Source organism: Antedon bifida, chromosome 4 (assembly GCF_963402885.1).
Source record: "Antedon bifida chromosome 4, ecAntBifi1.1, whole genome shotgun sequence".
Lineage (NCBI taxonomy): Eukaryota > Metazoa > Echinodermata > Crinoidea > Comatulida > Antedonidae > Antedon > Antedon bifida.
Window position 1 is genome coordinate 17,352,154 of NC_136229.1, and position 24,449 is coordinate 17,376,602.

At 33.6% G+C, this 24,449-nt stretch overlaps 5 protein-coding genes and 1 non-coding gene across 7 annotated transcripts; 2 read left to right on the forward strand and 4 right to left on the reverse strand.

Annotated features, from left to right (window-relative positions):
• The first annotated feature begins 308 nt into the window (after positions 1–308).
• Positions 309–390, forward strand: Trnal-uag (transfer RNA leucine (anticodon UAG)). The gene has a single exon. It is a non-coding gene; the product is annotated as a tRNA-Leu (tRNA).
• A 202-nt stretch (positions 391–592) lies between these two features.
• LOC144839604 (transmembrane protein 180-like) lies at positions 593–6,871 on the reverse strand. 2 transcript variants are annotated; one of them, XM_078695036.1, is made up of 5 exons: positions 6,826–6,871; positions 3,108–4,032; positions 2,653–2,807; positions 1,752–1,835; positions 593–1,666 (listed from the first exon to the last, which is right to left on the reverse strand). In XM_078695036.1, the coding sequence occupies exons 1-5, from the start codon at positions 6,834–6,836 to the stop codon at positions 1,387–1,389; spliced, it is 1,455 nt and encodes a 484-aa protein (XP_078551162.1). In that variant the 5' UTR covers positions 6,837–6,871; the 3' UTR covers positions 593–1,386. The 2 variants fall into 2 exon arrangements, with proteins under 2 accessions (XP_078551162.1, XP_078551163.1); XM_078695037.1 differs by having other exon boundaries at positions 594–1,666; positions 6,792–6,846.
• A 63-nt stretch (positions 6,872–6,934) lies between these two features.
• LOC144839398 (cytochrome c oxidase subunit 6B1-like) lies at positions 6,935–8,247 on the forward strand. Its single transcript, XM_078694728.1, has 3 exons — positions 6,935–7,074; positions 7,519–7,722; positions 7,938–8,247. The coding sequence occupies exons 2-3, from the start codon at positions 7,528–7,530 to the stop codon at positions 7,989–7,991; spliced, it is 249 nt and encodes an 82-aa protein (XP_078550854.1). The 5' UTR covers positions 6,935–7,074; positions 7,519–7,527; the 3' UTR covers positions 7,992–8,247.
• A 2,213-nt stretch (positions 8,248–10,460) lies between these two features.
• LOC144839222 (polycystin-2-like) lies at positions 10,461–13,580 on the reverse strand. The gene is made up of 5 exons (XM_078694535.1): positions 13,146–13,580; positions 12,322–12,644; positions 11,640–11,895; positions 11,054–11,323; positions 10,461–10,603 (listed from the first exon to the last, which is right to left on the reverse strand). The coding sequence occupies exons 1-5, from the start codon at positions 13,564–13,566 to the stop codon at positions 10,461–10,463; spliced, it is 1,413 nt and encodes a 470-aa protein (XP_078550661.1). The 5' UTR covers positions 13,567–13,580.
• A 219-nt stretch (positions 13,581–13,799) lies between these two features.
• LOC144839224 (polycystin-1-like protein 2) lies at positions 13,800–21,093 on the reverse strand. The gene is made up of 10 exons (XM_078694536.1): positions 21,060–21,093; positions 20,317–20,442; positions 19,770–19,908; positions 18,206–18,398; positions 17,418–17,726; positions 16,856–17,233; positions 15,773–16,555; positions 15,307–15,542; positions 14,769–15,124; positions 13,800–13,999 (listed from the first exon to the last, which is right to left on the reverse strand). Exons 1-10 carry the CDS (start codon positions 21,091–21,093, stop codon positions 13,800–13,802), a joined length of 2,754 nt encoding a protein of 917 aa, XP_078550662.1.
• Positions 21,094–21,166: 73 nt separating this feature from the next.
• LOC144839225 (uncharacterized) lies at positions 21,167–23,790 on the reverse strand. The gene is made up of 7 exons (XM_078694537.1): positions 23,689–23,790; positions 23,236–23,402; positions 23,015–23,123; positions 22,677–22,708; positions 22,300–22,441; positions 22,071–22,177; positions 21,167–21,465 (listed from the first exon to the last, which is right to left on the reverse strand). Exons 1-7 carry the CDS (start codon positions 23,777–23,779, stop codon positions 21,211–21,213), a joined length of 903 nt encoding a protein of 300 aa, XP_078550663.1. The 5' UTR covers positions 23,780–23,790; the 3' UTR covers positions 21,167–21,210.
• Between the last annotated feature and the right edge of the window lie 659 nt (positions 23,791–24,449).

The window sequence follows — 24,449 nt, forward strand, 5'->3', positions numbered from 1 at the left end:
TTACATCAACACCACCGTCATGCTTCACCGCCTATGACGACGTGACACACATGAGACGTTGTTGTTGTACATCTTTTGCATATTCATTAAATCATTGAACCGTTACTATTCATGAATATTCATTTAAAGTTAAAAAATAAACGAAATGTTGAAATGAACAATTTTATAAATGTAAAAAAAAAAAAATTATTAGTAAGAGTTATTATAGCTAGTAAAAAATATGACGAAAAGTAAAGCAATATTCAATAAATATTAACATTGGTGTATTAAGTGGTGATGTCCAATAAAAATACTTCAAACATGTTCAAGGTAGCGTGGCCGAGTGGTCTAAGGCGCTGGTTTTAGGCACCAGTCATTTCGATGGCGTGGGTTCGAATCCCACCGCTGCCAATTTTTTTTTTGGTAGATTTTTTTTTCATAAATATTTCTTCGTACTTCTCAAAACTATTATATCTATTTACAACAGCCCACAATTTCAAATATACAAAATACAACCAAATTATTTCATATTACAATTTTTATTCAGTTAAAGATATATTGTCCCCCTAAAAAATAATTAAAAAAATTTTTTTTTTTTAATATGCCATTTTATTATCACACAATAGAACAAAAAAAAAACATTTTCCACCAAAAAAATGTAATTTAAAGCAAAATATACCTAAATTGTCTGGAAGACAATGGTTTTTGGTTGAAATTAACCATTTCTTTTGTCTTTTTATAGGTGAAATAATTATTTTTGATGATTTTTTTTCTACAGAAGTGAATAACTTTATTAAAACTGTGAAATTGCCTATTCAAAATCTGATTTTATTAATCTTTATTTTTTCATGTTTTTGGGGGACAATACATCTTTAATAAAACATTTCTTTATTAGGCAAAAATACAGCTGCAAAAAGTGTAAAAACAGAGAAAAAAAAATTTGCTTGATTACCGTACAGTTGTGTATTGCACTGTATTTAGCAAGTACACTATATCTTAGAAATACACTATAAATATTAAAATACATTGAAAAGACATTTCTAGAATATGGAAGTAACTTTGTAACCAAATCTGAAACAGAGTTCTACGTCTTTCAGACGTACAATACAATAAATATGAATATGTTCATAATGCATTTTGTATAGTAGGTTTATTTCTGGGTTTATTTATCATGTATTAATATTTTTTTGGGTGTTAAAAAACTGGTTTAAAATAATTTTCTACTACTACTACTACTGGTTTATTTGTATTAATAAATAAGAGAAGTTTTTTTTTTACCTTCTCCAGGTAAAGTTGTACTTGCTAAATAAATATTACAGTACTGTATTAATAAACTAACAAGAGACTTTTAAACATTTATATGCATTATGTGCTTGTAAAAAAAATTGCAAGAAATTTATGTTTATTTCAATTTTCTAGATGAACTGGAACAATCTTATGACTAGATCGTAATGAGTAAGGTCTCCATACAATCAGCTGCAGAACAGCAATAGCTATTGGAAGTAAACACAGAATGTTGAACATTGCAGCATGCAATTCTTCACTCTGATTTTCTGAGGCTGTTCCGTGTTTCATCTCAGTGTAACCATGGCTATTGAGAATACTTACAACCAACATTGGAGCAAATGACTGAGCTGGTTTAGTAAAAAGGGCATTGAAGCCAAACACGGAAGATGATAGTGGACTCCTGAAAAATAAATTGAACAAATTAACAGTCTGTGGCTTTAAATTCATAAAAAAAATAAATGTTAATCTATGACGGTGAAACTTACTTGCGTTGGTGCCGTTGTTGATCATCATCAATAATGTCAGACAGTGGAAGATTTGCAAAGTTAAAAACGGCGTTTGATAAACCACTAAAAAGAGGAAAAATTAAAAATCAATGTAATGAATTAACATATTCCATACTACTGTATATTATAACATGCATGAGAATATTGTGGATAGTAATGGCGCTGTAATTGGCAGACGATGACATAATGTGACCCGACAGTGACCCTCAGGGAAGAAGCATGTTGTTGAAAAGGTGTAACATCATGAGCGCTATTACGGATATGGCGCTATATAAAACTTCATTAACTTTAAAAATATAAAATCAATCATAGAGTTTACTCTATCTATTTACTCGGCAAATAAATTATTAATATAAAATATCCAGCAAAGGATATCTCTAAAATTCAGCGAGTCCAGAACACAGCTGCCCGATTGGTCGTTCAAAGCCCCATAAGGCAACATATCACACCTGTGCTGAGACAGCTTCACTGGCTTCCGGTAACACAAAGAATTACTTTCAAGATCCTGCTCTTTGTTTTCAAAGCTCTTCATAATTCTTCATCTAAGTTCATTTCTGAACTTATTCAACCTTATGTTCCTAAGCGGTCTCTGAGATCTAGATCTGAGTCTCTTCTTGCCCATATATTTCATCCCTCCTCTAAGTTTTATGGAAATCGTTCATTTTCTTCGGCATCCGTTTCTCTATGGAATGCGTTGCCTATTGAAATCCGTCAGGCTACTTCCACCAGTGTCTTCAAATCTCTCCTCAAAACCCACCTTTTTAATTTGTAATTTTTCAAAATTTTCTGTCTTTGTAAAGCGCATTGAGGCTTTCAGCATAATGCGCTATATCAAGTACCAGTTATTATTATTATTATTAAAATGAAAATTAAAACATACCAATCTAAAAGCAAAAAGAAAGCAATAAACCATGTATGCGTAGGCCCAAGCAGGAACATTAATGATGCCAAGATAAGCTTGAGATAGAAGGAATAGACCATTAGACTGTAGTATCCTATTTTTGAAACTGTCGAGCTTAACAGCAACACCAACACCTGTAAATGAGAAATATTTATTCATATTTATTACCTATGCTGAGATATTATACAATCACTAACAATATTTAAAATGAGAATTGTTTATTCATATTATTACCTTTGCTAAGGAGGTTATACAATCACTTTGCTTTCACCTTTTTAATTTGAACTTTCAATATTTTTTGCTTAATTTTGTTTTTTTTTTAACATTTTCTGTTGATCAGATGCGCCCTGCATTTTGCATTATTATTATTATTTGTCTGTTTATTTGCGAGTTTGTGTATTTGTTGGTTTGCGAGTGTGTAATATAATACTTACCTGAGGCAGGATCTGAGTGGATCCATACACTACTTTCCGTGAAAAACTACTGATATCATCATCTGGTATAAGTTGATCCCCAAGGATTGCCAGAAAGCTTACTAAATACTGTATATGGAAAACCATCAGAAAGTTGGTTCCTATGAAACACAGAAAGTTCTTCTCAAAGCATATCTGCTTAAAACTATTATACAAAGATAGTTGTATTTTTTCTGGCTCGAGCAGAGACTCTGACTTTTGCTTTTCGAACATTGCGTCCTGATGAGTGTGAACATTGCGACCTGTGTAGGTCATTGATAACCAGCCAATGAACGCAATAAGCACGCAACACATTTGAAATGCTTGAAAATTCTGCATGCTATTGGATATAAACTCTGTGAAGAAAACGCTTGTAGCTCCGAGAGTTTTAGCAATTTGGCTCCAATTAGTCAAAAGTATACGATCTTCGTACTTGGTAGATATCTCAGCAAATAGTGCGCACTGAGCGAGCAGTACAAAGGTAAACAAAGCATCATAAAATGACAATGTTACCATTAAGTGTACGCCACACAACCAGTCGTTTTTTTCATAGTCACGCCAGGGAAACCAAGGAAAAAGAAACGAAACGGCAAAGATTGGTGCCCCATACAATATTGATAATCTACGCTGTCGAAAGACAGCAATGTTTGAGTTATCTTGGAAATAAGCAAACAGCGGGTCATTGATGGCGTTCCAAAGAAGGTAAACTACCTGCGAAATTTGAAACCATGATTCAGAAATCTCGTACTTATTTAGGAATAATTTAACATAGTAAAAACTAAAGACGCCTGTCATTAGACTTGCACCAAATGTTGTTAAAGAGTAAGCAAACACATTTAAATGAAATGTTCTTCTGTTACTAGAAGCTTGTACCATATTGAACGCCCTCCTGTTGTTGCCCTTGCGTCTAATAAAGAATGAAAAAAAAAAATATTTTTAATGAACATGAGGAAGCATATGACACTATAGAATTTTACTGATTGCTTTTTTTATATCAACCTATGATCGAACCTTAAAAAACTTTTCGTTCATAAAATTATAGCATGCTAATAATAGGCTAACCTAACTATTTGAGAGAATAATATAGTGTGGCGCGTTTCTACTACGTCGACAGCCACTTCAGTTGGTAGGGCAATGTCTCGGCTTAGACTAGTGCTTTATGTTAAAGTCCATTCTCTACGTTTTTTAGATCTAATTTAAGGTCACAAACTACATTTAATGTAAAAATAAATATTATATGGTCCTATTGAGATAACTTTTTTGTCTTTAAACGGTTAAAAATGTGTAAAATAAGTCGATTCTAGTAATTATAAATCCCAAAATGCACTGTAGGGAATTGTATTGTAGGGAAGGGGTCTTTAAGTTTGATCACAGTTTATACCACAGATCCTAGCTAGACACATGTTTACACTGTGTGGTCTGCATAAGATTAGAGCTAGGTCATTTTACTTAGCAACAGCATAGTTATAGGCGAATTAATGATTATGATAAAGATTTGATCATTTCCTATTATTTTAGTTTATGCGTATTACGTACATTTACTGTAGTTTAATATGATTTTTGAGTTATTTAGTTTAGTTATGTCTTAAATTTGTTGTACCAATTCATTATTCAATCACTAAGACAGTTTTAATTATCAATTAATTTACAGTTTAAAACGTTCAATCATCCAACTTATCGTTCGTTCAACATCAGTCTAATCATCGTTTGTTCGTCCAATTATTTGTTCGACCATTCAATCAATCGTTCAACCATTTGTTCATCGTTCGTTCCATTGCTGCTGTGTTGAATAAACATTATTTTATCTATACCTTTGTGAATGCGTTTAATTCGTTTTGACTCCCAGAACTGCACTGTGACGTCAAGGTTACATAAGTTTAAAATCTCTCTTCTATTGCAATAATCTATCTCTAAGATGTCTGACATTGAACTAAATGATTCAGCGAGTTGCACAAGCTCTGAACACTCATCATTGAGCAACAGATCTAGACTCCGGGTTAAGGCTGAAGCTGCAGCATTAAGGGAACGAGCCCCCAGACAGAAAGAAATGCATGATTTGGAAATGCAGGAATTAATGCTCAGGCAAAACTTTATTACCATGAACAAAGTAAATAGACCAGTTCAATATGAGCTTACAAAGTTGGACATTTTTTATCTAAATCATCAGTGTCGCTTGCAAATGTCTATTCAGTACAAACACTGCCAATTTCTACCGATACAATCGCTACTCCAGATGACATCAAGAAATGGCCTCACTTAACTGGAATTCAAGTAAATAAAATGTTGAATCAAAGACAAAGGAATGGGAGAGAGAGAGAGATGCAATTAAGAAAGAAAAGGAGGACAGGACAGCCAACTGGACAAAAGAAAAAGAAATCGGACATGAAGCAAGCCTTCAGTGAGTTGGCTGAAGAATTCCACAACAAACTTTACAAAAAAGGCCAGAACGAGAACAATTCTGTAGTTTAAAAAAAAAAGCGAAATTCAAAAAGCACTGATTTGTTGGACTTTTTACTGTAAAAACTGTAATTTAAATTTTTATACTAACTTTTGATACTATTTTTGTACATATATATTTTGTAGTTTTATATTTTGGTGAAATTAAATACTTATAGTATATAGAAGAAAAAAAAATTGTTTCCTTTTATTTCAATTGTCTGAATGATGGTGATGATGATAATGATGATGAAAACGACAAACGATGACAGAAATCAAATAATATTGGAAATTAAAAAGAAAACAGGAAGAAATTTATCTGATCCAAGCTGAGGATGTCTAGAAAACTAAGATCTAGAAACCAAAGACCTAATAAGATATCTTAGTTTTCTACATCTAGAAAACTAAGATATCTTATTTATAGGTCTTAGCTTTTCAGATATTAATTTTCTAGACACTTCATTAATTACATTTTTCAGAGGGCCCTACCACTTCTTGTCCTGTTATCAAGAAACAAACAAATATCATCTGTCTGTTGGAGCAAAAGAGTAAAATGTTTAAAAGATGAAAATGTGTTTGTTGATTAGCTTTTATTCATACTTCAAGAATACAGCATATCCGTATTCCTTTCATTAGCATGTCGATGATCAGCACAGATCAAGTGGATCAACACGCGTCAACAGCGAAGCCTAGGCGATGCATTACCACAAACCTGTCATATCCAAAAAGACCGCTGCGATCTTGACCACGGTAGTCGTTTTGTTTACCTTCATCATAATAACGATCGTGCTCGTATGGGTACCAGATTCCAAGGAAACGATAATTTTTTCATTGGACATGGCGAATGATAGCGCCGTTGATATCTACCAACGTTTGCTTAGGGAGATTTAGATCCTTCCGCTCAACACAGGCGTAGCAGTGCGTACTGCGTAGGGCATATCTGATTGGTCGATTGCAGCAGCCATCTCCAGGAGAATCACTTTTTTAACTGCGATGACAGTTTCTTTGTGATCTAGCCTTCGGCTATATAAAATCATTGGATAATAATACAGTCTAAACTTTAGTTACTAAAACTAAGCTACGTACTAACTTAACTAGCCTACTCAACCTACTACTACGTACTAGGCCTAGCTAGGACGTACTACTGGCCTAGCCTATAATTATATATATAGGACGGTCTCTCTTTTTTACTATAACTGCCATCTATCTTTCTACCCTCTTTCTTCCTACTTTTTGCGCCTATTGTTATTCTACAAAAAAATACCTCTCTTTCATTTGAATAATAATACTAGGCCTAGGGCCTATTTGCCTCCTCTCTTTGGACAAATTATACGTAAAAATAATACTAACGTCCTGAAGAGGGCGGTAGAGTATGCGACGTGGTTTTTTTGACGATGTTGTTCCGAACGTGCACTTTATTAACCGGATAAGTTGCAAGCCTTTATACCGAAAGTCGCCATTTTAACGATAATTTTTTTCCAGTCAATACAACTCCAAAATCTTGATAAATAATGTAGGTCTCCACATTATTATAACATTTGTTTTAACCGATATTATTAATTCTTATTCAACTTGAATGCAGTGTGTAAAAATTGTATTTTAGGCATTCTATATACCTTAATAAACTTGAGTCAGTCAGGCTAAGCCTACTATAGCCTAGGCTAGCTAGAGTCTAGAGAGCACGCCCGGCGGGTGTGGGTGAGTTGGATGTGCATGTTGTATCTGGGCCTAGCCTCATAGTTATCCTAAACAAGAGAAGTTAGGCCATAGCTAGGCTAAATAAGTTAGGTAATAGAGGAATATGCTCTACAAAGCCTATCAATACAATAAAATACATTACTAATAAACTAGGCCTAATACTAACTAGGCTACGCCTAGGCCTAGCCTAATATAAATAAATAATTTCTTGAAATAAAAATGCATTATTATAATGATCCTGTAATTATTCTTTTTTCAGATATCCAACATGGCTGATGTAATGGATGCTATAAAGAACTACAAGACTGCACCCTTTGATGCACGATTTCCCAATCAGAATCAAACAAAGAATTGCTGGCAGAATTATGTAGATTTTCACAGGTGCCAAAAAATCAAAGGGGAGGATTATGCACCATGTGAATGGTTTAAGAGAGTCTACCAATCTCTATGTCCTAATAGCTGGGTAAGCACACATCCTTTAAGTCTAAGGAATCATAGACCAATTATCGCTAACTTTGATGGAAATAACATCCTAAGCACAGGCTTTAGTATGATGCTTGCCTTTACATTACTTACCATAGTTTACCATAATAAAACTCTTTGCCTGTTGAAGAAAAAAAGCATCAAGATCTAGAAATTTACATGCAAACCTTAAATGTATTTATTGTTCTATTTCAGGTGGAATCATGGGACGAACAAAGAGAAAACGGAACATATCCAACAAAAATCTAACTTAGGAAAAATAAATTATGCAGCAATAGGAATATTTGGAATGCTTAGGACTGAGTGCTTTACGAAGGGCTGTTTGTGTTGAAGTGTTTTGAAATGGTCTACTACACAAGATGACAAACATTAATGTTTTAAAGGAATGAACTGAAATTATTACTTTCATGGCATTTGTTGTTAATTAAACATCTGTTATACATACTCCAAAGCTTTGTTGACATGGATACGGATTAATATAAATAAATAATTGAATTATACTGTATTAAGATTGTTGTCTTTTGTTACTTGTACATTTCATTTATAAACATTGTAAATTTAGTTAGGGTTGCACATGGAAAAATAGTGTTGCCACAAGCCAACAGTAGAACCCTGGGATTGCATTTATCAATCTGTTTGCTTATGTCATGGTAGTAAATTAAGAATGCGGTAAAATGATACAAATTAAACGTTTACTATTTAGCCTGCTAAAATTACATTTAATTTACACAAATCTTACAAAGTACAGAAATTAGTAGCTTCTTAAAGTTTGTGCTAGAAGAGAATTATATATAATAATATATAAACAACTGTTGACAACCTACCAAATTATTAAATGCTGTGTTTTTTTTCATGAAATCGGAATGCAATTTGTATTGAATAGAGTTTCAATTTATAGGTAATTCTGAGTTTAAATCCGTTATATTTCACTATTGGAAATGAAAATTCTGACTATACTCTTAATAATATTATTTCCTAAAAATGCACAGTATTGATCAAAATCAAGTATTTTACATCACAGGTGCAATTAACTTAAACATCATCATGCAATAATAAATATGAAAGAAATAGAGTAAAAGTTCTCATTTGAACTTTCTTGTCAAACTGCTTACTTACAATAATAATTTGCACAAAATATTAATTATACTCTTAGAATACATATAAATAGTGTGCAGACTTAGTATAAATCCATTTGTTTTGGTAGAAAGCATTTAATAGTCTGCAGCATAGTTACCAACCATCTCGCATCGTGCAGGGCGGTCCTGCATTTCAAAGTGATTTTTAATGAAACATGCATTTTGAACAACACAAGCATGACCACATATTTGTCATGCATTTAGCAGAAGTATATACGTGATCATTTTTTATCATTATTTGAGAGGAAAATACATTCAAATTAATTGGTATATTTTAAAAGTATAAAACAGTTATGTGAGTATTCATTAATAAACACCACACATAGCAAAATACGTAATATCAGGGAAAAATTACATTTACCGTGACGAAGGACTGAAATACTTATACCAAACTCCCCCCGCCCCCAATGATGTAGTCTGTCGCGCATTTCAAATCTCGCAGGTTGGTTACTATGTGCAGTCTTCTGAAAGTCTGGAGTGAACAGCCAAATATTTCTTATATCTAAACTAACATAAAATTGTCATTTTACAATGATCAAAGTGCTTTACAATATACCGATCATCTTGTGAACTTACTTATAGGAAAATAGATGTGCTTTTAAGAATTGAATTGCGTATCATTTTAGTGAGGTTATTCCACATTGTTAGGTGTTGGGATATACCTGAAAAATTCTGTTCTGTGACATGCATCGAGAATTCACAAGAATTGTTTTTTGTAACTTCAATATGAAAACCTAATTAAACCAATGAGCTACAATGCTTTTAGTCCATTTTTGTGCATGCTTACATCATAGTTACCAACCGCCTCGCATCGTCATGGACAATCCCGTATTTTAAAGTGATTTTTAATGAAACATGCATTTTTAACCAACACATGCGTGACCACATATTTGTCATACATTTAGCAAAAGTATATGTGATAATTTTTTATCACTATTAATTAATAAACGCCACCCACAAAAATATGTAATATCATGAAAAAAATTACAATTATTTCGCTAACCGTGACGAGGGATTTTTTTTTTTTTTTTTTTTTTAACCATATTTAATGAGGGTGATCCATCCAGCTATTGCTGATCATTAGGGACCCTCAGAGGTTCACAAGACAAACATATACACAAGATGCTTTACATAAACAAAGTCTTATTACAAGTCTTTGGGAGTGGAGTAATTTGGTCCTTAGAAAAAATCCTGACATGTGACGGGACTTGAACCCAGGACCCTTGGAGTGGTAGCCAAGCATCATAACCACCAAGCCACAACTCCACTTCAAAATTACTAAAAGTGAAATCATACAGTGGACTGAAACGACACAGTGACATGCGATGTGTGAGCGTGTTTATACAGTAAAAGGTAAACTCTGGGCTGCGCTGAATTTCATTGCCTTTGGTCAGTAGATAAGTTCAATTTGACCAAAAAAAAAAGAAATTTAAATAAAATAACTTTTAAAATCAGCTTAAAAATAACGTTGAATGATACGAACAGATTAACACACAAAAGATTAAAAATACATTTTGATAATGGGGTGGGGCAGGGGAGGTGGTGACTGTGGCTCAAATATCTTGTGTCCGAACTCCTCTCCCTAAGCAACAAATATCGGACGTCTTTCACCCTTTTCAAACCCTTGAACTTCTTTTTCTTTTCGGATAAGGTCATTTAGTTGGTCAACCATAAGGAGCAACTTTTGACTCATGGCATCGCATTCAATCTGAATGGGATCCACTCCTAAAAAAGATAAGAGATAATTAAAGACATTAAGGGTAGCTTTGTGTTCAACATTTCTCCTGTTTATTATAAAATGTAAAGCTCTGTCTTTGCTATCAAACTTTATGTGACAACAAAATGTGATATGCCCATATATGGATATGATATATCATATCACTATCATATTTAAGCACATCACTACCATATTTGGACACATCACACTTTTTTGTTCAAACTATTTTGATAGTGTAGACAGAGCCTTTGTAACAACATTGATAAGAACCCCACTTATTTATTTATATTTTTTGTTTATATTTTATAATAATCAATAGCAAATTTAAAAATGGAGCTATCTTTCATATTATAAATCATTGGAAAATGTCATGAATGGATATGAAGTCCGAAATATAAATAAATAAAAATTGCATTTTAGAAATTCATGATGGTTGTCACATACTGCAAATCACATACCTTCTATGTATGTATGTTTTCTACGAGGCACTTTTTTAACCCTTTTTTCCGCAAAACCTGTCCAAATCTTAAATCGTTGTATCATAAACTCGACGATTTCAAGCGAGTTCTGTTGGCGACTTGTTTCAGCTCTGGTTCTTGCAAAAGCCTCATTGATGATCGTTAAGAACATGTTCATGAGAATGAAGACAATCATCAAGATAAAACTGAAGAAGAATATTGGTCCCAAGACCCTGCTTGTCTGTGTCATAGCCTCAAAGTCAAATTTCCCTTTAAATTAAAAACAAATATTACATTTATAATGTATTTGTTTACATATTAAGACTTTCATTCCATTCAGTGATTGCATTTATTTTTCAAATCTGCCAATATAACCTCTCAGACTGTCTAATACAGTTTGCTAAACCCATTTATATTGTATAATTAAGGCATTTGTTAACGATAAAGCAAAACTTTGGGACACCTATTCAATTCTATTCAAGAGACACTTTCCTGCGAAACAACGAGGGGCACTATGGCAAAATCTTATTCAGGGACACTCCAATTAAACGAATTGGTTGAAAAACAAACAAAACAAAGCACGTACCTAATAATGTTGAGAACAGAGACTCAACTGTCCCTATGATAGACCGGTAGGTTTGAACGCCAGTGAAGAAGATCATGTAGCCTACTGATGCATAAGATGCAAATATGATGACAAACATAACAAAAAAGTTGAGTAACTCTGTATAGCAGGAACCAATTGTATTGGCAAGCATCAGCATTTTACGGTTAAAGCGCAGTAATTTTAAAAACTTGATTGTAGAAATGAACAGAATGAATCCCAGTATGTAGTAGTATATCTAGAAAATATAACATTTATTTTACTGTTTTGTTATTATTTCAGTCGATGTGTAATAATAATATTGTTTTATTCACATATAATTTGTGGACATATTTATGGTCTGTTGTGGACATGAACGTGACCTTAACCACAATGTTAGAGAATATGTTAAAATTGCAGCCAGATACATTTCAATTTAGGTACGTTCCTATATACAGTAGATTTAATGATGGCATTTAGCTCCATAACATTAGTTAAGATACAGTATGGACTGCAGTTGTCATACACAACACCAACGATGTGCAGTAGTAGCGATAACAACTCCATTACCTAGTTTAGATGCAAAGGCATACACAATACCTTAATACGCAATACGAATGAACATACCCTTTCTCTAATAACCGAATAAGGTGCAGGTATGCTTGAGAACACAAGCTATCCTTACCTGATCCAACTGTCCAAAGAATTGAAAGTTCATGAATTCTCGGATGTTCTCCTCTCGTTTTGCCAACAGACTCTCATTAATGAAATATCGGTAGACGAAAACAATAAAAGCCATCAACGATAATGACAAGACAATGAACTCCAACAGGTTACTTGCATTTTTGAAGTAGTTAAACTTCTGTTTTCTGAATAACATGATTTCTCTGAAGAGGTACCAAAGAATAAACAAAGCAAAACAAACTTCACACAAGATCACCAAGAAACTGCCAGCGCTTGAGTAACGATCCAATAAAACAGGATGGAAATTGTAATGTGGTATAGCACCTATAAAAGAACATTATTTAAAGTCTCAGCAAATGAATTGCAATAAGTAATTTTTGTATGTCAAGCATAATTAATTTCTATAAAGTACTGTAAAGTATATAGAAAGGAATTGCAGAATTTAAATGTGAAAAAACAGATCAGATGAAGCTGACACATCGACAATCAACTTGTCATTGGCTGTAAGGATCTGATGATGTCCATTTCTCAGGAAAGTGATGTACCAGCACAACGGGGGCCTCCTACTGTTCCGAAAGATGCATCAGGTTTTAAATTGAACTCAGCATTTAAAGTTTCTTTAAAGCTCTGTCTACACTATCAAACTAGTTTGACAAAATGACCAAAAAAAATGTGATATGCCCAAATATGGTAGTGATATACCCAAATATGGTAGTGATATAACATCATCATGTTCATATATGGGTACATCACATTTGTTTTGTCACATAAAGTTTGACAGAGCAGCTTTAGAATTTATCAAGAAAATAAATCTGCTAGTATTACCTCCAGTCGGCAAGAACTCTGCAATCATATATGCAACGCCGTACAGATTTGTTGCAGGATTGAATATTGAAAACTCGTAAAACACTGCTCTTGTATGTTGATCTACCCATTTTGTAGATCGTAGATATTCTGCAATTTCCAAGGCATCATCAAGAGTGTAGCCAAGCTCAGCGACGTAGCCACCGCCGTTATACAGGGCATATGTACCCCAGTAAGGAAGTGAACCCAGATCATACCAAGACTTGTATCTCCACATGTTTTCATTTCCAACAGATGATGTTGGATCTAAAAATAATTTGGATAATAAATAAAAACACAGAATCTCATTTGACAGCCCACGAATTAGAATTTTATAGAGAATAATTTGGGCATTAAAAAAAATATCACTTAAATTTTGAACACTGCTTAAACACTCACACATAAATTCAATACTAAATTCAGAATTCACTAACTACAGTGACCATTCACCAATCACACACATATTTTCCTCAAGTATTATTCAGAAGATGGGAGAATTTTTAAAGGGCAAGATGTGTTCTTAGCCTATAAAGTACTGTATGAAGGTGAATTCGGCCACAGGTTTCTGGTTTAACTCTACAGGGTCGCATGATAAAATGCCTGTCAAATTGGACACCTATGATGCACACTAAAAATTCATCTTATAGATCTAAGCTCATCAGAGCTAACAATTCTTGCTACTCTAGTTATGAAAATAAAACATTTAGACTTGCGTGTTTGGTTTTTCAGTGGAATCCAATGTTCATTAAAATGTCTGGTATCTTCAGATGCGGAGCTGTACTCTGGTCGACAATTATCAATAAGCATGTGCATTGGTGAAGGAACAACACAGGCATCTGGTAAAATAATACAAATGCAAATTATTGGGAATAGTTTTTGTTTTCATTCTGGTACACCTATAAATCAAATCAAATATACTTATATTCATCATTGGTAAAATATAAAGAAATCAGAAAAATAGGCTGATAAAGAGATGAAAAGGAAATGCATAAAAACTTTAAATGAGCTTGATAAAAGTGCGCCCTAAGATTTCTTTTTCTTCACCTTATGAACCTGCTGGGATAAAGATGCTCTATCACTTATATATTCAACCAATCATTGAGTATACATCTAAACATTTTATATTACACAGTGTTTTACATACACAGTGAAAATTAATCTGATATATCCTTAAGTTTGGTTCCCAGAGAGATACAAGTTACAAGTACCTGTATGTAGCTCTACACAAGTTAATTGACCAATCATTATGCGATGGATCAGCCGAACTTTCATTTTAGATTGGTCAACTCACTTTTATTGCTAATATGCCATTGTGTTGCATCCAATTGGGAACCAAGCTCTAAAAATTCTAGTACTTAAAACCCACCATTAAAGGGTAGGTCCAGGTTTAAAATGTTTCTTAACCTTGCAATCAGTATTGATAATACCACTTTTGGTGAATTCGGTGAATCACAACAAGTGACGTGAAAGTGTTCTGGACTTTTTTCTAGTATTAACAGGAGATTGTTGCAAAGATTTATATTTTATAGTAATAGACATTTTATACCCTGAGCTATCCGTTAAGCTTAAACTTTTCTTTTGCCTATGTTAAAAAAAATGATATACCATCTTTAACCCTGAGCTGTCTAAGCCTTGCTACAGAAGTCAACGATGAGGTACGATCAGCTACCAGGTGCTCCACAGCACTCTTAGGGTCTGCCTGACCATTGTAGGAGACGCCGGCATACAGGCTTGGCAGAAACACGTTGTTGGTGTAGTTCCAGAAATAATCACGTGTTGAAACCTTGGTAAAATGCATTTTTCCATTGTAAGAGGCTTTTACGAATGTCTGCACCATCGACGCACGAAGCGAGTAATTATCTTTACCAATGTTTCCAAATGCAACTCCCATCAACAGACATAAAAACATAGCATAAACTGTGATTTCTTTCAGTATCTCACGCATCTTAATTTCTTTCATCCTACAGTATAATATTAATATTAATCATCACACAAGAGGATTTTTATACATAGTCCTGGAATCAGAAAGAATCTGAATCAAGGGTGATAGGCCAGAATCTAACTTCCAATTCACAATTAAAATTATTAATTAAAAGCAGTCTTATAGAATTTGTGTGTGAACTAGAAATGAAGAAAATCTGACCTAATATCTCTTTGATCTCTAATCTCATCTTGATCTGGGGGAAGTGCACTTGCTACTTCTGCCATTCGCTTCTTTTTGAACTCCTCAAGCTTACTGGGGTCTTCAAGGTCTTCCTCTTTCAATTGCTCATCATGCAAAAACTCTTCATCATTCTCTAGCTGCACATTTGTTAATTCATTGTCTTCTTTATCTGGACTTTTGATTACGAGGGAGTAGAATGTGGCCAACAGCAATACCTGTCAAAAATATTCACAAATAGTACATATTTATAGAAATAAAGTTTCATTTTGTTGTGGTTTCATGTATGCTTTGTAAGTACTATACTATTGTTAATCTGTTTATTTTACCTTTAATTTCTATTTTTAATTGTAAACAGTTTTGCATGATGTATAAATGACCTTGTATGTCCCATCTGAAGCTGAGAAAATGAGAGTAAAAAAACAAATGAGAATAAAGTAAAAGTTACCTTTATTGGTTGGTTGATGAAGATATCTTGAGTTAGTGATATAGACATTGTTACGACCCACTCGCCAGCCTTCTTTGATCCAAATTCTCCAGCAACTTCTATGGTGAGCCAAAACGCCAATCCAATCGTCATCCAAGCCAATACCCATGCAACATATTTACACCACCAAGGTAGTGGTAACGTTGACTTGCGTCTTGCTTTCATTTTAGATGGTACATATAATTCAATACGAGATGTACCGACTTCGGATCTAGATGGAATTTCACCTTTGACATTTTCACCATTGATGCTCGATTCTAACAGATCTCGTTGTAATCTGAGATCCTCCTTAGAAGAGGTACTGGATGCTTTGAAACTTTGCGGCTTGAATCTTGCCTTTTCTACGTCATTTCGTATACAACAACCACGTTTTCTCTTCAGTCTCGGACGCGAAAGACGAAATAGTTGAACAATAATCAGATTTATCGGGAACACCATCAATGTGCTGATAATACCAATAACAAGTTGACCTGTTGAGAAACTAACTGGTCCAAACGAAAACGAAGAAGATTCATTCGCTGTAATATCGATGCCATAGAAAAGAATGTTGGCCATCATAGTACAAAAGAGAAGTGACAAACAGCATGTGGTTCTTTGACACCTGGTGAAGTTGCTTTTCGGAGGACGCATAAAAACCGAAACCCAAAGGTGACTATCTGTAATGTTCCGCCTAGTCCGACTGTGAAATAAATGCCCAAAACTTGTTAGTTCACTCTGCCCTGCAGTCGGTACTATACGCTCAATCTGAAATATAGAAAGAAAATAAGAATTGTGTTCGATTACGCAATTGACTTGACAAATAAAGGTAAAAAGAATACAAGTAAGTAAACAGAAAAAAAAACTGTATATAAAGTAAATTCCTCAATGACAAGTATCATGTTTCCAGAAGTAGTATCTAAAAAAAAGTGGAACAAAAAAAGCATCCTCTAGCAGAGGTGTCCCCTGAATCGGGAAAGTGTCCTCTTAATAGGTGTTGGGGTTCTACTGTGATAGGAAGAAATAACACCTTTGTAAGTGTTTTTCATGAATGTTGACTGTACTAACCTGGCCATCATCTTCCTCTAGGGCTAGCCATCGATCCAACATAAAGTAATACGTTCTATTGGTTTGAATGTCCTTAACAGACACACGGCTCAAGAACCATTGCGGACTATGACCAGTATTATCATGCCAGATTCGAAGGTGCACCAGCGTACCTAACGTCTGCGGTACAGTCATCAGAAATGAATCAATCCCGCTTCGTTGAAGGATTGGTCGTTTCTTATCTTTGACAATACGGATGCCTGTTTCACCTTTCTCACCTTGAAGGATGAAGGAAACATTGGCAGTGGTAGAAGACTGTCTTCTCACCCCGGTGAATATTGTGATCTCGTACTTGTACGTATGTCTTGGGTCGTTATCAGACATTGGAGTAATGCCAGCCTGTAATAACAACAATGTTAACTCTGTCAAAATACTTGATCTAAGACAGCTAAAGTATAAGGCCCCAGAATAAAAAAAAATATGAAATCATCAAATGGTAAAATATCCCATGAAAGCTCATGACCCACATGATATTATTATACTAAAAGGTAAAATACATTATCAATTGTGTCTCATATCTTACCCTTGAGACATCTCGTTTATCTTCTTTGCGCGCCCAAATAATGATAACAATATACGCACACAGACAGCAGGTCATGAAGGTGAAGACAACTGGATTTTCACTCAGTTTCGTAAATGCTGAGTTGCGTAAATTAATCGAGTTCATAGGTACTGAAAACGATCCTCCCACGGTAACAAGGTTTTCTTCTTGTTCCGATTCTTGACCATAATCTTCAATGCTTCGTTTTGACCTTTGATGACCTTCACTTTCAGACGGTGCAAGATAGTAACAAAAACATTGAGTAGTGTCACGTGTTGAATCTTTGCCAACCTGTAAGTACAAAATTTAAAATAAGGGATCATTGCAAAGTTATTCTACTGCAGTTGCTGCAGTAACTACATTTTTATTGCAATAATGTATGATTTTAGTTTGATTTGACTGCAACAGTATGTAGAATAAAAAAATTAACAAATTATTAACTTTTTGTATGTTTCTTGGTTTCATCTGAGTTTCTTTCCATCGTCATCTTTCCATTAACATTTCACAAACATTTTTATAACTGTTGCATGACTCTTGTAGCAAAATAACTTCTATAATATCATTGAAATAAAAACCAAACATATCCAAAATTTCTGAAAGATATCTAAAGCTCTGTCTACACATCAAACTTTGTGTGAAAAAATGTGATGTGCCCATATATGGACATGATGATGTCATATCACTACCATATTAGTTTGATCATGGAGCTATAAAATTAATTTTATAGCTCCATGGTTTGATAGTGTAGACAGAGATTTAGTGTAACATACCTCACACTCTGTATAATGCCATTCTGTATCTGATGAGCTTCTGTAGTAACATTGAGAAGTAAACGACGAGATGTTATAGTACATTGGTATAAATTCTTCATTTTCTTCATCAGGAACGGTGTCATTTCCTTTGCTGCGTAACCGTTCATGTCGGACATTTATGTATATATCCGAAGATGCGTTGGACAAAAAACTACAATTAAAATTTAAAAAATAACAGTTTAAATATAAAATTGACAATAGGGTTAGTTTCATTGTATTTATTCAATAATTTAAAAATAATGCATGAATGATTTCTTTTAATTATTCATTGAGATGCTATACCTGCTAGAGAGTGAACTTGTCGAACTGTCTAGCATTGGAGCTACATCTATAGTTATATAATCTCTTTTTTTAAATTTCATTATGCAACAATGTACAATTAAAAACATACAAATGAAACATAGAGCCTTTTCAGGCTTAGTTAATTTACCCACTAAGTTGGCTTCATGACCAAAGATTTCTGAGTTTAGTGTGTAGGCAACGTACCTTAGTAAATTATTAAGCCTTAAAGCCTGTTGCAGATTCAACGATTTTTTTTGTACACTTTTAAGGTCTGATATTTCAAATTAAATTATAATATAAAAGCTATTTAATTTAATTTAACAATCGGATTGATTTTATTTAATACCACTATATTTCATTTTGATTTTATTTATTCAATAATTTAAACCAATAAAATTAATGCATGAACGATTTCCTTTAATTATTCATAGAGATGCTATAACTGCTAGAGATGGAACTTGTCAAACTGGCATTGGAGTTACCTCTATAGTTATATAATCTCTTTGGAAATTTTAATTTATTGAATGCAACAATGTACAATTGAAAACAAACAGATAAAACATAGGGCCTTTTCAGGCTTAGTTAATGATCAATATATGTGGGTCAATTATTAAAGACACCTTCCCTACTTTTTTTAGATCTAATTTAAGATCACAAAATAGATTTAATGTAAAAATAATGCTATATGGTCCTATTGCGATAACTTTTTTCATCTTTAGATTCTAATAATTATAGCGGCCCGCTATAAATCCCAAAATGCATTGCACGCGGATTGATATTTTTGTTTTTCTTCTGTAATTCACCCACTTTTCGATCGATCGTGAGGCCAAAACAAATGGAAGACTCTTAACTTTTCAGCGAAAATACCGGGTTTTCCCCAATTTGTATCAACGGAGTCTGGCAAAAATAGAAAGACAATTAATGCAGCAACTATACAACGTTAGGCTAGGTATATAGCTAGCGTACGATGTTCGTACGTTACCGATGTTTACCAGCTAGGCCTACAAAACTAAGCCTAGCTAGGCTAGGCCTAAAGACCGTCCACGAGAGGTCACTCACCGCGAGCTACTTAGGTAGTGCATTGTTTCTCACTTTTTATCATAATTTACCATAAAACTTACATTTAGGACAAGGAATGACCTGGTTTAATGTTTTTAAAGTAATATACATGTATTATTTTTACAAAACGTCACAAATTGTAGGGAAGGTGTCTTTAAGCCTTAACATGCCCATTCAGTACCTGTTCATGACAGTGTTTGAAAAGAAACAGACTGTGTCTCCTTTGTGTTTCATCTCTGTCTCATTAAATTTGAATACATCAGAATCATTAAGAATTGCAGTCACACTTTGTATCAATGTACAGTTTAAGTCATGATTGTCTGTTACAAACAAAATAATAATTGTGTTAAAAATATACACTAGTACTACAAGTACTATCCCAAAATTAATTTTAACTTAACTGGGTTACTCAATTGCCTCCTAAAATGCACGACCGATACATGTGCCAATTGAGCTGGGACAACTTTTAATTTCTAATTAGTCATTCGGTTATGTTAGAAAGGCAATTTTTGGTTAAAAAAATGTTTTTTAGACAAATTTTAACAAACGTAATAGACCACAAGGTCACAAATGACGACAAATTCCACACAACATACTCTTTCTGCACACATTTTAAATTTTAACTCTAAAATTTAAATCTAGTTTTATCTGCTAAGATTATAACATGTTTGAAACAAAGCAAGTGATTGGTACCCGGGGTAAGAGAAAAGGGATGGGAAACATTTTACCTTGAGTGGGTGAGGCATTGATTTTAATAAAAACTACAATTGTATAAGTATATGAATACTCAGGTTTCATATCTTCCTCCCCTCTGCTTATCACAGTGATAGAGACAGCCGTGTGTTTTGCTGTATCTGAAATTTATACAACAAACAATTAAACATTCAGTGTAAATAAATAAGAAAAAACATATTTTATGACCATTTAACTGTATATTTAATACTTCTCAATTTAACTGGGAATTAAGGTTAGATTAAATAGTAACATGAAGCGACTTATTAGAAAAGTAGCACACAAACTTATAGTGTAATGTCGAATATACATGTATTTTGCTTTGCTTTTTTACTTTGTAAAATTATTTACAGGTTATAAATAAAGTCTCTCAATACTGTTGCTAGCCAGGTGTCCTTTGTTTTTTTTAAATTAGTTTCTTTCAAGGCTTTCAAGATCACACGTCTGAAAGGAATATGAGGACGATGTCTTGCGTGAGAGACGTTTGTACGGCCCGCTACAGCGCCTGGACTATTCCATTTTCCTTTCGAGAGGTGTCCATATTGGGAAAATGGCATATGTAGAGTCTATACATGTAGGGATCTCACGAAAAAGACAGTATACCCTAGAATGTATGTCTAGTTTTCCAAAAAAATGTTATACCAAATGTCAAAAAGAATTTGAACCTCAAGGGATAGTTTCCATTTTTCAGATTTTGATAGTGGATAGTCAACTGTATACTATAAAAAAAGGAGTATACTGGAAGTAAGTACACCAATGGGTAAAAGAGCCATAGATACTTGTTAGAGAGACACGCCCTTTGGCAATAGTTATCTTTGACAGATCCTCTCTCTTCTCTCTCCTTTTTATGTTTCATTGAAAGGAATAAATAAAATAATATAGAGCAAATGCTACATACCTCTCAACATTAAATCATCTGGCGTGAAACTACTTGATACAGTTTCAAAAAATTGATAGTTTGAGGCATTCTCACTTGTCGCTGCAAACTGCTCTTCTCCCCTATAAATATTAAACTCCATTGGCTTAGTCATGGATGTGGCATAAACTGGTTGTCCTGTATCATTTTTCATGTTGATTGAAACCACTGATCCTCGGAGGCTGGTGCTATTTCCTTGGCTAAAAGGATCATTACTTTGAACTATAATCTATGTAATAATAACAAAAGTTACATTCATATTAGTCTACTATAGATTCTAGACTGCATTTCAACTTAACACTGGTAAAAACATAAACATTTTGGCACACATCGTGTTTCATATGTATAATACTTGATCTTGTAGTTTCAGACAAACATTGAAAGTCTATATTTGTAGTACAATCATTTTATTTACAATCATCCACAACACTGTGTAACAAGCCCATAGCCACAGCCAGACGCACATGCCCCAAAATTGCATAGTCTAGTTATGACGATTTTGCCCCTTCTGTAGGAAAAAAACCCTCTATAATATTTCTGTCTAACCATCACTTCCACCACTCTGCTGAAATAGGAGTTTCATTTCATTTATTTTGTCAATTAAAAACACGGTAATACAATACTAATAAGCATAACAAAAGATGATCACACAAACATGTGATATAAAGCTCTGTCTACACTACCAAGCTAGTTTGACAAAAAAGTGTGATGTGCCCAAATATGATAGTGATATGCTCAAATATGGTAGTAATATGACATCATCATGTCCATATATGGGCACATTTGATGTAGACAGGGCTTTATAATCTGTACAGAAGGTAAAAGGCAACATACCCTGGTCTCTAATTCTGTTGTACTGTCATTTCCGCTTCCGATAATTTCTTCTACTTCAGGGAATTTTGTGACTTGATTGTCATTCTGATCCGTAAAATCATAATTTACTAATTATTGAAAAATACATAAAAATGTTATTAATTATCAATACATATAAATGCATTAGGCTTTGCAAATAAATAAGAAATAAACATATTTAAGTAAATTCATAAACAAATTATTTACTTACCATTTTCATCTCGAGTAAAAGATTTGGCAACAGTGACTGCCATCACGTCTGTGTCGATTTTAACATTTTTTTGTCCAGTTACCATTACGCCTATCATGGTATCAATAATAGACGTTACAACCTCAATTCCAGCTGTTGCCGACTAAAATAAAACAGAATAGGTACATTAACATCTCTCTTGCAGGTGGCACCAACATCCAGACAGAAGAATAATGAAGCCACTCTTCATGAGAGAAATTTAATTGGGAATGGTACCATGCTGGTGATGCAAGAGTTGTGGACACAACATGTTATGTCTTATGGTCAGTACCGCGTCATTTGCAAATTGGTTTTGACACCTAGAGACTAATATTATGAAATGAGTTTGGTATACTTGCCACAATTTCACTTTCTGCATTAGTCGGTACTCCTATAATAATAATAATAATAATAATAATAATAATTTCAAATCATAAAGAAGAATGTGTATATGCTGTGTTAGAAGCATTTCCAAATAATGCAAGTATTACGTTGAGCATTGTGCTGCATCCTAGCAGCTTTCATTCACACATAATTATTTAGCTTGTCAATAGGGTCTTTTCTTTTCAATCCAGAGGCCTATCAATCAATGAAAATGCTAGTATTAGAATTTCATCTGCTGGGTTATATCTAAAACAACCTTTTCTTCAGTAACAGCCTTTATTAAGTCAAATAAAAGTCTGATAAGTGTGCTTACCAAGAGAACTAAATACCAGTTTTGCAGATTCTTCAATGTCTTCCGCCAATGGACTCTCAGTTTTTTGTATTGTGCTGGAAAAGGTTGATGCTAAATGTATACTTGTATTCTACAACAAAATCATTACATTAATACATACAGCAATTGCAATAACATATATTAATAAAAGCTTAAATAAGGTAAAAAATTATGTTGTATTTATTATATGATAGATAACATACCCGTGCCAGGTCTGTTAATTCATTAGGAAAGGTCGTTACATGTTTAACAGCAGATGCCATTAGTCTCAATATTCCCATATCATACGCTGGTTGCAAGGAAGCCATCGTAGTTAGCATATCTTCCCGAGTGAGACTTATTATAATAGAAGTATTTGATGACTCAGGTACTACAAATAAGAAAGAAAAAAAAACTCAGCTGAAGCAAGACAGACAAGCAACTATAAATCATTCTATTTTTTTCATTTTCAAAATGAAAGAAAACAACAAAACTCGAATATGGCCCGCAGCCCATGAGCATTTAATATTAAAGAGTACATACATCCAAATTGAACACTATAGTACAGTGCATACATGCTCCAAGTTCCACGTTTAACACTAAAAGGTACATACTATACTTGGTTTAATTTAACACTGTTCCAAGTTTAACACTAAATACTGTAGTAGTGTACATACTTGTTCCAAGTTTGCTACAATAGTTTAAGAACTCAGCAGTTGAGGAGACAATATTTGAAACTTCTTTTGCTTTCCCTGCTCTTGCCAGCATCTTTAATTCATCCCCTAGTCCATAAGTTATTTTCAATGCATTTTCTTCAGTACAGTTCAGAGGATCAACCTTAAAATAATAATTGTTTTTGTAACAAAAACCTGTTTAATACAATCCTTACAATTTCTTTACGGATACTATATATGTTTTTTTAAAAACCCCAAAGTAATAAGAAAAATTAACTTTCAAATCATTTTATAAAAAACTCTGCAAATGCTAAAATGTTTTTTCCCTGGCTAACAACTCTACCAGTTGAATCACTTTGTTACAAAGAGAGGCCTTAATGTCCCAATTAGGATGAAAATGGACTATTACTACCCCTTTACTTACAGTTATGTTTAAGAACGTGTCCTTAAATGATCCGTAAGTGTCAGCCACTCTAGCGCGAATAGTAACCATGTAATTATTCGCCACTGAACCTGCTGGAAGATGTATAGTTTTGTCCATGCTACTGTACTCCTCTGAAAAAAGTATTATAAGTGTAATATTATGCTTAAAATGCAAAAGTTTAGGACAGTGAAATAATGTTTAATGAGAACTTCTGTATAGGTTTATGTATTGAAATAAAACAGTATATAAAAATACATCAATAACAGTGTTGTTTAAAAGCCTAAGCCAAGCATTGTGAATGTACTTACCATTGAAAAATGTAAACCAGTTTTGATCATCG

Coding starts and splice junctions, on each gene's coding strand:
- LOC144839604 (XM_078695036.1), bottom strand. Junction 2,808..3,107: donor CCACTCAGATCCTGCCTCAG/GTAAGTATTATA, acceptor TCTCATTTACAG/GTGTTGGTGTTGCTGTTAAG. Junction 1,836..2,652: donor TTCTTTTTGCTTTTAGATTG/GTATGTTTTAAT, acceptor TCCTCTTTTTAG/TGGTTTATCAAACGCCGTTT.
- LOC144839398 (XM_078694728.1), top strand. CDS start 7,528: ATGGCTGATGTAATGGATGCTATAAAGAACTACAAGACTGCACCCTTT. Junction 7,723..7,937: donor CTCTATGTCCTAATAGCTGG/GTAAGCACACAT, acceptor GTTCTATTTCAG/GTGGAATCATGGGACGAACA.
- LOC144839222 (XM_078694535.1), bottom strand. CDS start 13,566: ATGTGTGAGTGTTTAAGCAGTGTTCAAAATTTAAGTGATATTTTTTTT. Junction 11,896..12,321: donor TCTTTGGACAGTTGGATCAG/GTAAGGATAGCT, acceptor TATATTTTCTAG/ATATACTACTACATACTGGG. Junction 10,604..11,053: donor AAAACATACATACATAGAAG/GTATGTGATTTG, acceptor TATCTTTTTTAG/GAGTGGATCCCATTCAGATT.
- LOC144839224 (XM_078694536.1), bottom strand. CDS start 21,093: ATGGCTCTTTTACCCATTGGTGTACTTACTTCCA. Junction 20,443..21,059: donor CATTGGTGTACTTACTTCCA/GTATACTCCTTT, acceptor TATAAATTTCAG/ATACAGCAAAACACACGGCT. Junction 16,556..16,855: donor TAGAGGAAGATGATGGCCAG/GTTAGTACAGTC, acceptor TCTATATTTCAG/ATTGAGCGTATAGTACCGAC.
- LOC144839225 (XM_078694537.1), bottom strand. CDS start 23,779: ATGCTGGCAAGAGCAGGGAAAGCAAAAGAAGTTTCAAATATTGTCTCC. Junction 23,403..23,688: donor TTGTAGCAAACTTGGAACAA/GTATGTACACTA, acceptor TCTTATTTGTAG/TACCTGAGTCATCAAATACT. Junction 22,442..22,676: donor ATGCAGAAAGTGAAATTGTG/GCAAGTATACCA, acceptor GTTTTATTTTAG/TCGGCAACAGCTGGAATTGA.